This window comes from Bos taurus, chromosome 9 (assembly GCF_002263795.3).
Source record: "Bos taurus isolate L1 Dominette 01449 registration number 42190680 breed Hereford chromosome 9, ARS-UCD2.0, whole genome shotgun sequence".
Classification (NCBI taxonomy): Eukaryota; Metazoa; Chordata; class Mammalia; order Artiodactyla; family Bovidae; genus Bos; species Bos taurus.
Window position 1 is genome coordinate 9,212,219 of NC_037336.1, and position 14,434 is coordinate 9,226,652.

Sequence of the window (14,434 nt, forward strand, 5' to 3'; positions counted from 1 at the left end):
TTTGAAATCTAATCCTAGTTCAGCAGGTCTGGGTAGTGGTTTATTACCAAATCCAAGTTCAGTTCAGCTGCTCACTGCTCATAAGTCAACAGTTGCAGAAGCAAGGGTCAGCAGAAAGGTGCTTTAATCAGAAAAAGTCACAACCTGAGAAGAAGGACTCATGTCCTGAGACCAACTCTCAAGTTTCTTTTCAGCCAGGACAGTTTTTAAAGAGAAAAATGATGGGGGTGGAGGATGGGGGAATGGCAAGAATCTCAGTGAGTCATTGAGGCAAGAGGTTGGAATCTGAATCTTTTTTCTTTCCTTTGAGTGCAGACTGGCTGACTCTCTCTTCAAATGTAATCTTGATGCATGATCTCTGGTAGGATTACTAAGGAGGCCATTGAGGGAGAGAGCTAGTCATTTTTTAATGGCTTAATTCTTCATTCTTTTTATCTAGGAAAAAATCAATAGCTTAGGCAAGGCATGGCATGCATTCAGGACAGCATAAGTCAGGAGTTAGTTTCAATTGCTTGGTGATCTCATTTTTATATTTAGGTTCTTTTGAGTTCAGAGGGGAATAGGAAAGGGGCAAAAGAGCCGCTTTCAGACTGAGCAGGTGTATTTCTCAACGTGCTCAGGCCATGCTCCTGCTGTGGATCCTGGGCCGTGCTATGAGTAGCAAGAACTGGAGGATTTCACAGTTCCTGAAGGTTTTCCTCTAGCTTTCTGTACTGTTACCAAGGCCCACCCCCTGAAACCATCTTTCTCCCCATCTACCTTACCCTCCCAGCTCTTCTCCTTGTCAGTTCCCTCTTAATCTGTGAATTATCACACCTTCCTTATATTAATACATCTTTGCCTACCTTTCTCCCAGCTTCCCACAGGAAAAAACACAAATTTCACATCATTAGTAAAGCAGTCTAGCTCTCTATGGTCTCAGCCTTTCTATTCTGGAACAGGATCTGAACTTAACATAATAACCAGAATGTCCAAACAGAAAAATAATCTTCATCCAAATCTGAACTCTGAGCCTGAGTAGTACTTTAAATGGCAGTTTGTCCCCTGTTACAGAACATTTACTACATGACTAGGTTAGATATTGGAGTGAAAATGTCATCTAGTTGAACCCCAGGATTTTATAGATAAGGAAAAAAAGGTTCCAAAATGTGAATGACCTGCCCCAGATAGTAGCTACCAGAATTAAAACAAAATATCAGCTCTCTAGACAACCAGGCTCCTGGTTTTGCTTTTTCTGCCCCAGCTAGAAGTTACTTTAGTCACTGTAGCTTGGCAGAGGTTCTAAATAACCAGTGACATAAGTAATGTAATATAATCAGAAACAAGCAGTTGCAAAAGCAATGCAGCCCGTTGCTCACATCTCATTAACTTCATCTCCTATCTTAAAAATCAAATTGATTTTTAGAATTAAGACTGAAATGCAAGAATATAAATAAAGATCTCTATATATCTAATATATAGAAATTATCCAGTAAGAGATTTAATTATGTTGGATAGATATGGGCCATATTAGTCAGAGTAGGTAGGTTATACTAAGCAACAAATTAACCCTGAAATTTCTGTGGTTTTACCCCCAAGAAAAGCTTTCTCTTGCTCATACTGCCCAGCCAGTGTGGTTGGGAGGAGTGAGTGTCCTGCTCCACACAACCCTCAGTAACCAGTCAGCAGGCTGGTAAGCACCAGGGAGCTATGCCCTCTGACTTAGCCACCCCTGCCAGGACCGCAGGACTGGAGCGTGGTGAGTGGTCTCCACACGCCTCAGCCTTCACGTGCCCCACAGCCCTGCCAAATACATTTCACAGTCAGAATCAGCAGCTTGCCCCCACGTAACTGCAGGGAGGTTGGAGACATGGGGGAGAAGACGGGGCCCCCAGAAGTCCCCGGGTCATGAGGTATGACATTTTTCAGTAACCACTCACTGCCTTATGGTGATCTGAAGATCAAATCCTTACCAGGACCTTTGAGAGCAGCATTGCCTAGCATAGCAGTCCTCAGCCTTTCCCTTGACTTTCAGATGCAAAATAAAATGTTTTAAAATGTATGGTTTCCGTCTTATTATCCATTCACTCAATTCACATAATAAGGCAATTAAATTGTAAATAATATCAAACAGACTGAGTAAGTAAAGTCTAATTTTGAAGCCAGGCTGCCTCAGTTTAGATCCTCAATGACTTCTTATTGGTTTTGTGACCTTGGGGAAATGAATTAACTTCCCTGTGCCTCAGTTCCCCCTCTGTAAATGAATGTACTAACAGTAACTACCCTGTTGACCCAAGAGGTTAATTGTATTAATGTATATAATGTGATTAGAACAGGGTTTAATACATTGTAAGAATTCAATAAAGGTCAGCAATTATTGTTTTATCTGTAAAACTTTAAATTCCCTAATTTAATAAATTTTGCTGGGAGAGCAGAAGTGTACCCCAGAGATGCTATGATAATCAAGGTGAATTGTATCTCTTCATTCACAGATTTTGTAGGCAAGATAAATAAGGGAACAGGGAACATACAGTAGGTGAATGCTGCTTTAGGAGAAACATTAATAACTTAGGGTTACTCAGAACCTTTCTGAATCTCTTCTCATTCTGGTAGTGGGACAATATCTCCCTCACAGCAGTGAAGTGAAGGTTAAATGATATCACGATATGGACCTTCAAGAACAGAAGCTAATACAGGGAAGCCTCCCCATCTGTGTGTGTGTGTGTGTGTGTGTGTGTATGTGTGGAGGAAGGGTTGTGTTGTTAGTTAACACAGTGACCATGGGGAAAGTGTTGCGTCGTAAGAGGCATTCCTTCAAAGCTTTGACTCCCACCAGAACCTTCAAGCCTAAACCCAACAGCAAGACCCAGTATCAGTTCCACAGACTTGTACAGTTATTCACCCAGTAATTAACTCCTTCATGTCATTTTCGTTAAAAGGAAAGTGAAAATCAGTAAGTATTTTTACAGTAATGACTTATTTTAAACACTAATTTAGAACTCTGGCTGTATTTTTTAAGGACCAACTTAAGTAACTGGAAGAATTCAAATGAATGTCCTTCCACTGATCACTCCAGCATCTTCTCATTCATTCTGCCTCTGTTTGGATGCTTGTATGTGTGTGTGTGTGTGTGTGTGTGTGTGTGTGACCATCTTCTCTTTGAACCACACCAGAGGAGGCTTTGGCCTTGGACCATATTCTAATTTGTCAACCACTCAGGATTCTCAAAATAACATTAAGATGATTAAGTTACTGTTCATTTGGGAATATTAAAGGGTTTTCTAATTCAGTTGCATACTGGTCTTCTAAGCTGCACAGGCAGACAATGTGACATTCTGGATCATTACATGTTTGCAGTGGAGGTCTGAGTTTGACCTGCAGGATTTGTTCACATCCAGGTTTGGAGAGATTATTTTTAAAAGGGTTTATAGTTGATTCTTTTTTCTATGCATTTTCTTAGGGGGAACGCTTTACAAAAGGCGAAAAGGGAGATAGAGTAAGTAGATGTTTTATCACTATCTTGGGTTTTCTATTTCATTGATTTCCTCCTCTCCGATTTCTATCATGTTTACTTTAGAGCCTAATAGATTTGATAAGATAAGCTCCCTGAGGATTCTGCTTTTTCCTCTGTGAATTTTGACTCTTTTATTTTGATAAGTATGAAATTTTAAACCTTGTTACAAGTAGTGTTTATTTTCTGTAACACATTGCTATTTGTGATTGGACATGAATGTAATGAAAGACATACACCAAGGATATTTCAGGTACAAAATTATTATGTAAGATAGTTTTTCCAAAATTTGTGTTAATGATATAAATTGGATTTACCAAACAGGATGGTTTTATCAAAAGGATCAATGATAGGTCCTCTCTGGTGGTCCAATGGTTAAGACTCCAAGCTTCCAGTGCAGGGGGTACAAGTTTGAGCTCGACTCTGGGAACTAAGATCCTGCAGAACAGCCAAAAAAACATAAAAGGATCAGTGATTAAGTCATGGAAAATAATTTAATTAAAGTGAACTCTTTGTGGCCAACTTTGTACTCTTCTGTGTAACTTTAATTTTTGTGTGATTTTTGTTTCATTAAATACATGCATCTGATAGTAGAACCTCCATGACATATCAACTTAAATTCTATTCTTTCTTTTTTGCCCTTATCTGAAGTTTTATTTCTCTGAGCTGTAGGATTAGCTGATGACAAACCAGCTAATAACAATGTCAGTTGAGTAGAGGACACAGCGATTGCTAATGGACCATGATGACTACAGTGTCAAAAGTGACATTGGGGAAAAGCTGTTACAGAGAAGAAAGGAAAATAAGAAATGGTTTATTAGCAATTATTATTTTGAGTCATATGTTAGGATGAACCCTTCTTGACTTCATCATGACTTTATTGCATGTCAGCTACTGAAAGTGTAAATGAATTGTAGCATTAGAGACTCTGTCCTCCATCTGAATATAAACACATGTATGGTGATGATTTCATTTACAGGGAGAACCTGGAATAACAGGATCACAAGGAATAAAGGTAATCCCCTGACAGCCTTCTCTTGCATCTCCAACATAATGAGATTGTGAAAATTAAAGTAACCATTTCTTTCCCACCCGTGTGTTTAGGGCGAGCCTGGAGATCCTGGTCCACCTGGTGTAATTGGAAGCCCAGGACTAAAGGTACATAAGAAATCACTCAGGGAAATGTGGAAGTTGTTTTGAAGGTATAGCCATTTCTGTGTAAAACAAGGAGCTCTGATGTACCACTCATTTTCATCACAAATGTTGTCAGGGATTTTATCATGTTTTCATAGCGATTCCCCCCACAGACACACTCCCGTATCGGCTGCATTTATTACACACATGGTGCCTCTGTCTTTTGGATCACAATAGGATATTTAAGTACTTTTCAGACCATATTTACGGTACCATCCCTGAAAGCTTTAAGAGTAAAAAATATGAGCCACATCTACGACCCTGTTTCCTTAAAGAGAACAGGATTTATTTCCCAAGCCCAAATTCTGCAGCCCACAGGCACTTGAGTTTCCCACACAGAATTCTATAGGACTGTCCCAAAGGAGACCCACTGCTAGGAGGCACTAGAAGGATCCATGTAATGTGCCCGACCCATGTGTATGGCAGGTTATCCAGACTCACCTGCTGGTAAGAACATGCATGTGTGCTCAGCCGCTAAGCCATGTCCGACTCTTTGAGACCCCATGGGCTGTAGCCCACCAGGCTCCTCTGTCCATGGGATTTTCCAGGCAAGAATACTGGAAAGGATTGCCATTTCCTCCTCCAGGGGAATCTTCCCAACCTAGGCATCAAACCTGCGTGAGAGCAGACTCATTTGAATGAAAATATCTTGAAACTGTAAGCCCATAGCACATTTCAGTGTTACACAGAGGAGCCTGGATACTTTTTCTATAGATAAAGGTCACAGCATGTTTTACATATATTCAGGTACAGACTATATTTTTAGCACAAGTAAAGTATTATATTGCCTTCTATTTTAGGGTCAGCAAGGACCTGCAGGCTCTGTGGGACCCAGAGGACCACCAGGAGATATTGTATGTATAGTAGATGCATGTGTCATTTTAAAGACTGTCCGCATCTGTTCATGCAAATGAGTTATACTGCATTTTCCAAGGGCAGGGGTCATCTCTACAACTGAAACCGATCACACTAATGTCAGAGGCTGTTGAGAAGGCTCATATCTCCATTAGTTATGTGAGATCCTTTTGAATATTATTAACCTAACAAGTCAGTCTTTGAAACCCAAGTTATTAACATTTCCATTATACATCATTATACATGGCTTTTGATTAAATTCTCCATTCAAGAAAGACATTTCCAAAGCTTCTGTTGTATTCTTGCAGAAGTCTCCAAAAAGGGGGCAAATCTTTTGGCTGAAAATACTCCTATAATGCAGTTGGTGAAAGGTCCTCAGGTTGCATTATAGCCTAGCTTTACTGGACTCACAATTCCCTCTCTCTCTCACACACACACGTACATACGTATCCTCACACCCCTTAAATGCACTGTTTTTCTTTTTTTGGATTATACTTGATTTACAGTATTAGTTTCAGGTGTACATAATAATTCAATATGTTTATAGATTATACACCATTTAAAGTGACTACAAAATAATGGCTAAATTCCATGTATTGTACAATATACCCTTCTTGCTTATTTATTCTACACATAATAGTCTGTATTTCTTAATCCCTTTCATCTATCTCCCCCCTCTCCTTTCCCCCACTGGTAATTAGTTTGTTCTCTATTTGTATGAGTCTGTTACATTTGGTTATATTCATTCATTTTATTTTTTATATTCCACATATAAGTGATAACATGCAATATTTGTCTTTGTCTGACATTCCATAAAGAACAATACTCTCTAAGTCCATCAACACTATCGCAAATGGCAAAATTTCTTTCATTTTATGGTCAAATGGCATTCCATTAAATATGTATGATATCTTCTTATCCACTTATCTGTTGATGGGCACTTAGGTTTCTCCCATATCTTGGCAGTTGTAAATAATGCTGCTAAGGACACTGAGGTGCGTGTATCTTTTTGAATTACTGTTTTCATTTCCTTTGAATATATAACCAGGAGTGGGGTTGCTAAATCATTAGGTGATTCTCTTTTAGATTTTGAAGAACCTCCATAATGATTTCTCTAGTGGCTATACCAATTTTCATTCCTACTAACAGTGTATTCAGGTTGCCTTTTTGCAACATCCTTTCAAACATTTGTTACTTGTGGAATTTTTGACGATAACAATTCTGATGGGTGTGAAGTGATACCTTACTGTGGTTTTGATATGCATTTCTCTAGATGATTAGCAATATTGAGCATCTTTTTATGTGCTTGTTGGCCATTTGTATGTCTTTTTGGAAAAATGTCTATTCGGGTCTTCTGCTCATTTTTTAAGCAGGTTGTTTGTTTTTCTTAATATTGAGTTGTATGAGATATATATATATATATATGTATATGTGTGTGTGTGTGTGTGTATATATATATATATATATTGACCTCTTTTCAGCCATATCATTGGCAGATATTCTCTCCCATTCAGTAGGCTGTCTTTTCATTTTGTCCATAGTTTCCTTTGCCATGCAAAAACTTTTAAGTTTAATTAGGTCCTGTTTGTTTATTTTTGCTTTTTTTTTTCCCTTGTCTTAGGAGACAGATTCAAATATATTGCTAAAATTTATGTCAAAGAGTGTTCTGCCTATGTTTTCTTTTAGGAGTTCTATGGTTTCAGGTCTTATCTTTGAGGCTTTAATTAAGTTTGAGTTTATTTTTGTATATAGTGTGAGAAAATGTTCTAACTTATTCTTTTATATGTAACTGTTCAGTTTTCCCACTTATTGAAAATATTGTCTTTACTGTATATTCTTGCCTCCTTTGTCATAAATTAAGTGACCATTAATTGGTTTATTTCTGAGCTATCCATTCTGTCACATTAAGCTATGTGTCTGTTTCTGTGCCAGTACCATACTGTTTTGATTACTGTAGCTTTGTAGTATAGTCTGAAGTCAGAGAGTATGATATTCCCAGCTTTGTTTTTCTTTCTCAAGATTGCTTTGGCAATTAGGGGTCTTTTGTGCTTTCATATAAATTTTAGGATTATTTATCCTAGTTCAGTGTAGGGATTGCATTAAATCTGTAGATTACTTTGGGTTGTATGGGCATTTTAACTGTATTAATTCTCCCAATCCATGAACACAGGGTATTTTTCCATTTCTTTATATCTTGTTTGGTTTTCTTCATCAGTGTTTTATAGTTTTTAGAATATAGTTTTTTCACTTCATTGGTAAAGTTTATTCCTAGGTATTTTATTCTTTTTCATTCAGTTTTAAATGGAATTGTTTTGCTTTCTCTTTTGGATGGTTTATTATTAATATATAGAAAAGCAACAAATTTCTGTATATTAACCTCATATCCTGCAACTTTACTGGATTCATTTATTAGTTCCAATAGTTTTTTTGGTGGAGACTTTAGGGTTTTCTATATATAATATGTCATCTGCAAATAGTGACACTTTTACTTATTTCTTTCCAATTTGGAGTCCCTTACAATGGAGAAAATGTTGTCGTTGTTCAGTTGCCCAGTCATGTCCAACTCTGCAAACCCATGGCCTGCAGCACAGCAGGCCTCTCTGTCCCTCACCATTTCCCAAAATTTGCCCAAGTTCATGTCCATTGCATCAATGATGCCATTCAGCCATCTCATCCTCTGATGCCCTCTTCTCCTCCTGCCCTCAGTCTTTCCTAGCATCAGGGACTTTTCCAATGAGTCAGCTGTTTGCATTAGATGACCAAAATACTGGAGTTTCTGCTTCAGCATCAGTCCTTCTAATGAGTATTCAGGGTTGATTTCCATTATGATTGACTGGTTTGGTCTCCTTGCTGTCCAACAGACTCTCAGGAGTACTCCAGCACCACAGCTCAAAGGTATCAATTCTTCAGCACTCCACCTTCTTGTAAGACCAGAAACTACAAAACTCTTAGAGGAGTCAGGCAGAACACTGATGTAAATCACAGCAATTTGAATGCCTTTTATTTCTTTTTCTTTGCTGAGTGCTACGTCTAGGACTTCCAATGCTGTGTTAAATAGAAGTGATGAGAGTGGGCGTACATGTTTTCTTCCTGATTTTAGAGGAAAAGTTTTCAGCTTTTCACCACTGAGTATGTTAGCTTTGAATTTGTCATAAATGGTGTTTATGATATTGAGATATGTTCCCTCTATACCAGCTTGAATGAGCATTTGTCATGAGTGAATGTGTAATTTTGTGAAGTGCTTCTTCTGCACCTTTTGAGATTATCGTGATTTTTATCCTTTCTTTTATAAATGTGGTATATCACACTGATTGCTTCATGGATATTGAAACATCCTTGCATTCCTGGAATAAATCCCATTTGATCATGCTATGTGATTACTTTTATATATTGTTGAATTCAGTTTGCTACTAATATTTTCAGAAGGATTCTCACATCTGTATTCATCAGAGGTGTTGTTGTGTTATTTAGTCACTAAGTCACATCCAACTCTTTGAGACCCTATAGACTATAGACTGACAGGCTCTTCTGTCCATGGGATTTCCCAGGCGGGAATACTGGTGTGCATTGTCATTTCCTTCTCCAGGGGATCTTCTCAACCCAAGGATCAAACTTGTGTCTTATGCTTGACAAGCAGATTCTCTACCACTGAGCCAGCAGAGAAGTCCTTCATCAGTGGCATTGGCCTGTAATTTTCTGTTTTGCTCTGGTTTTGGTATCAGAGTAATGGTGGCCTCATAGAATGAATTTGGGAGTGTTTCTTCCTCTTCAGTTTTTAGTAATCTTGAAGGGTAGGCGTTAGCTCTTCATTATATGTTTGGTAGAAATCACCTGTGAAGCTGTCCAGTTCCAGTTATTTACTTTCTGTAATTTTATCATTATTATTATTATAAATTCAATTTCACTACTAGTGACTAGCCTGTTCAGATTGTCTATTACTTCCTGATTCAGTGTTGGAAAATTTTATGTTTCCACAAATTTGTCTACTTCTTCTGCTAAGTCGCTTCAGTCGTGTTCGACTCTGTGTGACCCCATGGACTGCAGCCCACCAGGCTCCCCCATCCCTGGGATTCTCCAGGCAAGAACACTGGAGTGGGTTGCCATTTCCTTCTCCAGTGCATGAAAGTGGAAAGTGAAAGTGAAATCGCTCAGTCATGCCCGACTCTTAGCGACCCCATGGACTGCAGCCTACCAGGCTCCTCCGTCCATGGGATTTTCCAGGCAAGAGTACCAGAGTGGGGTGCCATTGCCTTCTCCCCTACTTCTTCTAGGTTGTCCAATTTGTTGGCATATAACAGTAGTGTTCTTTTGTTATCTCCTTGTATCTTCATGGTAATGGTTGTTATTTCTCCTCTTTCATTTCTTATTTTGTTTATGTGTTGTCCTCTCACATTTTTTCTTGATGAACTCTCATGAAAAGTTTACCGCTTTTGTTTATCTTTTAAAAAAACACAGATGTTTGTTTTGTTGATCTTTTATATTGTTTGTTTGTTTTGGTCTTTATTTCATTTATTTCCTCTCTGATCTTTGTTATTTCCTTCTGCAGACTTTTGGTTTCACTTGTTCTTCTTTTTCTAATTCCTTCAGTTGGTAGGTTCAGTTTTTTATCTGAGATATTTTTCTTGTTTCGCAAGTTAGGCTTGTATCACTACAAACTTTCCTCTTAGAACTGCTTTTGCTGTACCCCATAGATTTGGGAAAGTAGTGTTTCCATTTTTATTTGTCTTGATGTGTTTTCTGATTTCCTTTTGATTTCTTCATTTTCATCCTGGTTTTGTATAGCATGTTGTTTAGTCTCCATGTTTTTGTGTTTATCCCATTTTTATTCCTGTAATTGATTTCTAATTTCATACCATTTGGGTTAGAAACAATGCTTGATACAATTTCTACTCTCATGTTTATTTGGACTTGTTTTGTGGCCTAGCATGTGATTGAGCTGGAGAACGTTCCTTCTGTACCTGAAAAGAATAAGAATGGGTACTCTGCTATTTTTTTGATTGAGTAAATTCACTTTTATATCCCATCTCTGATGTTTGTGTCCCTTGAACAAATTCCCTGGCCTTCTGACATCTTTGGAGTCAAAACCTCTCCATCGGTCCTCACTTGAGCAAAACAAGGAAAATGCTTCTTGGACACTGACCTCTATCTGGCAATTTGATTATGCTCTGTGAAACTGTTAGAATCTCTCCTTTTCCCATCATTTTAGGAGCAGCCCCTTGACATCTTGCTTTATTATCAATGCTCCCAGGCTGAGCCTCCAAGGTTTCATCTTTCAGCGCATTTGGTCATTTGGTACATTGAACATTCAGTTCATGGAGCAAAAGTTTTTGGTGCTCCCCCGAGCCATTTAGTGAACCATTGCAGGTGAGCCTAATGGAGAGATCTTACAAGAAAAGAACAAAATGCTGGTGGCACAGGTGGAACCACAGGGTATATAAGAAATGAGGTTATGTGATAGGGCCTAGGCTAAAAAAGAGAACAAAATAAAAAGAGAAAATGCCTCTGTTGCCAAGTCAAAGTAAAAGTATATTTTCTGTTTATCCTGTTTGGGGCAGTAATACGGATGGGCATTTGGTTCAGTTCTCCCTTATTTATTTTTTTTTCCATTACATCCAGGTTTCCTCACTTGAAACAATAAGCCACATACTTTCATTAATGTTTTTCTCTCTCCAGGAGACCAAAATCAGCACATTCCCATATGTTAAAATTTAGTTCTCCTGACAAAGACTCAGAGACAGAAATGTTTTTACAATAAGAAATGTTCTAATTGCTCTTGCCCTTTAATTCTGAATTTTCTAGGGGTTACCAGGAGAACACGGGATCCCAGGCAAACAAGGCAATAAAGGAGAAAAGGTATCGCTTCTGTTTCATTCACTCTGCATGTTAAGTAGCTGAGGATGAGGATGAGACGGGATCATAAGGACTTTGGAGGAGTGAAAGGACAGGACACGGCAGCTGATGTTGCACAGGGGATAGGAGTTCACGTGGACTCTGCAGGAATGGCTTCTCTGGGGTGGTTTACTGTGGCAGCCGGGTGCTGGCTCTGAAACACAGTGTGACAAAAGGAACCGCTTTGGAGATGAAGATCTCAGAACTTGGAAAGTCTGCTTCATGCTCAGCTATAGTTATAGACAGCACAGGTATAGACCTAAGAAGTCTCAATCTCATGACATGTTGGAAATAGTATATTAATATGGAACCATTCCTTGAGAATAACTTAAAGAAAATGTAAAAATTACATGACGAATAGATTTTCCCTTCTGTGCATCTATCTATTCACTTACATACATTTCAGGAGACCATAAACATAGCTCTCCACAAGATCCAAGTGCACTTAAGACAACAGTGTCTGTGTGGATTGGGCACTCAGTACACATTGTGAAATGAGTGAATGAGAGAATGCAGTGTGACTGACTGTGATGACAATTTAAAGTATGGTTGCTGCCACACCGCCCACCGTGAACCTGAGCTGTGAAGTGAGCATCTTACCTTGTTTCCTCAGGGAGACCCAGGTGGGATTACAGGCCCTCCTGGACTTCCAGGTCCAAAAGGTGAGGCTGGTCCTCCAGGAAAAAGCCTGCCAGGGGAACCAGTAAGTAGTAACCTTTTTGCTGATATTTCCTTTGAAAGTTGATGAATCACTGTTTGTGTACTCCCTGTTTCTGATCACAGGTATAGCAATAAGTTTAGGTCTGCAGAAAAAAGAAGCATTCATCTTATTCTTTAGATCAGAGGTCTAATCTTTTTGGAAATTTGATACAAAGGCCTCTCTTCTGAAGACAATGCACATACACATACCATTTTACATACAATTTTGGAAGATTTATAGCCCCACCCCACCCCCTGAATCTTCTTTAGGGATCGAAGAAGCCTAGTAAAGTATGCTAGTTTTAAAACATGAACCTTCCTTGGACAGTCTTAAACAAACTGCTTGAAATTTCCCTTCTAGAGGCTCTGCATATGTGGCACGTCATCTATTAAAAAAAAAAAAGTCCTTGTGGCTTGGGCTAATCCCAGGACATTTTATGGAAAATCTAAACCATATGCTTATTTCATGTGCCTTTTTTTCCTCATCCCCTTTGACCTTTTATATAATAATAATAAAGTTCTCAATATCAGATGCCTCATTTTAAAGATGAAAACATCTTATATTTTAAAGTAACTATACAAAATTTATAACCTAGTAAAATGTGTATTCTTTTACAAAAAAAGGTTTATGCAAAAAAGATGAGGAGCAATGAAATATTTTTGAGTTATAACTTCTTAAGTGTAAGTAAACTTTTTAGAAAAAGAAAATATATTAACCTCATTTTCTTTTCTTTCTTTAGGGATTAGATGGAAGTCCTGGGGCACCTGGTCCACGAGGGCCAAAGGTAAAATATCAAAGATAATTTTTAAAGAATTAATAATTTGCAAGATGTGCCTAGAAAATTCCTGTCCCTTGAACATCTCACTAATAGAAGCATCTCATTGCACAGGGCGAAAGAGGACTTCCAGGTGTCCAAGGCTCGCCAGGGGACATAGGCCCCCCAGGGATAGGGATTCCTGGCCGAACTGTAAGTGAAATTCAATCAAGTTCGTGAAACCCGGTTGACCCGCTATTGTGAAATAAGATCTTGTGACATATATGCATAATAGAAAAGAATGAAATGGTCAGAGGAAGAAATACAAAAAAGTGCTAGTCAGAGGGCAAGAATTAATGGGCCTTGTAGTTACATCCTAACACAGAAGGTAGCCACTGTTTATTGACTTACAGATGCTAATCACACATACACTGATTTTCTGAATTATAAAACGTGGACTTAACCCTTTAATCCTCCATTCTATATATTAAAAAGAACCCTTTAATCCTCCATTCTATATATTTGTTCTTTTAATATATAGATTATATATAGATTATGAGAATGCCCCAATATTAGGTTATTCTATATTACTGTCTGTTTTCAATTAGAATAAAATGAAAACTTAATTTTAATGGAGTGCATATAAATGAGATATCAAAAATCTCTATGTATTATTTTAGAGAAGAGGTAATAAAAATTGTTTGTGATAGTTAAGACAAATAATAGCCATAAGGGTAATAATGACCATTGTATGTATGCTTGTGGACTAAATAGCAGTAAGAGATAAAACTTTATATTTACTATGAAAAAACATAAAAAGATTTTTACGCAAGAAAAGTGAGATAAATGGTTATTCTAATGACATTAATTTGGGGATTGGCCTTGAAATGAAATTATCCTGAGAGGTAAAAGAAGATGTAAATAGTGAATGGTTGTACTGTGTTTGACTGCTGTTTGATTTTCCAAGGCGAGAAGGTAAAGACCACTGGAGATGGGAAGTTAAACAAAGTAAAAAAGTAGTTTAGGAAATTATTAGGGGAGTGAAGGAGGTTGAAGCAAGAAAAAAATAATAAACCAACAAACCAAAAATAACTTAAACACACAGAATAAATAGCAAGGAAGCAAAAAAGTAGCTTTGACAATATGAATATTTATTTCAAAGTAAGAAGGGAGAAGGCAGCAAGCAGGTAGTGAAGTCAGGTACTAGGACCCCAGCTCGTTGCTTACCCAGGTAGTCAGTCACTTCCTCAGCCAGAGGCCCACAGTCATGCAGTAGGGAAGGATCTGTCATCGTTAGGTTCACTGATAATCTTCTATCCCATTTTAGTTTCCCCCAAATTCCAGTTTTCTAACACAGAAAAGAATAATTGATTGAAGTTTTATTTCCTACTCCTATCACTGAAAACCGGTTCTGGCAATTTCTTCAGAGAAAGGACTCACAGTAAAAAGCAGGAAGGAAGGAAGCCTGAGCTGGTTACCCTGTGGGCGGTCAGTGTCTGACAGACAGAACTCAGGTGTGGTGTTTATACACTCATGAGTGTGCAGGAACCAT

The 14,434-nt window shown here is 38.1% G+C and overlaps 1 protein-coding gene across 1 annotated transcript in view; it reads left to right on the top strand.

Moving 5' to 3' along the window:
• Positions 1 to 14,434, top strand: part of COL19A1 (collagen type XIX alpha 1 chain) — a 431,873-nt gene that overhangs the window by 346,090 nt on the left and 71,349 nt on the right. Inside the window, exons 19-26 of the mRNA XM_015472743.3 lie at positions 3,440 to 3,475; positions 4,470 to 4,505; positions 4,595 to 4,648; positions 5,485 to 5,538; positions 11,339 to 11,392; positions 12,042 to 12,131; positions 12,868 to 12,912; positions 13,018 to 13,095. Coding sequence (XP_015328229.2) covers positions 3,440 to 3,475; positions 4,470 to 4,505; positions 4,595 to 4,648; positions 5,485 to 5,538; positions 11,339 to 11,392; positions 12,042 to 12,131; positions 12,868 to 12,912; positions 13,018 to 13,095 — 447 coding nt within the window. The remainder of the gene's footprint in view (positions 1 to 3,439; positions 3,476 to 4,469; positions 4,506 to 4,594; positions 4,649 to 5,484; positions 5,539 to 11,338; positions 11,393 to 12,041; positions 12,132 to 12,867; positions 12,913 to 13,017; positions 13,096 to 14,434) is intronic.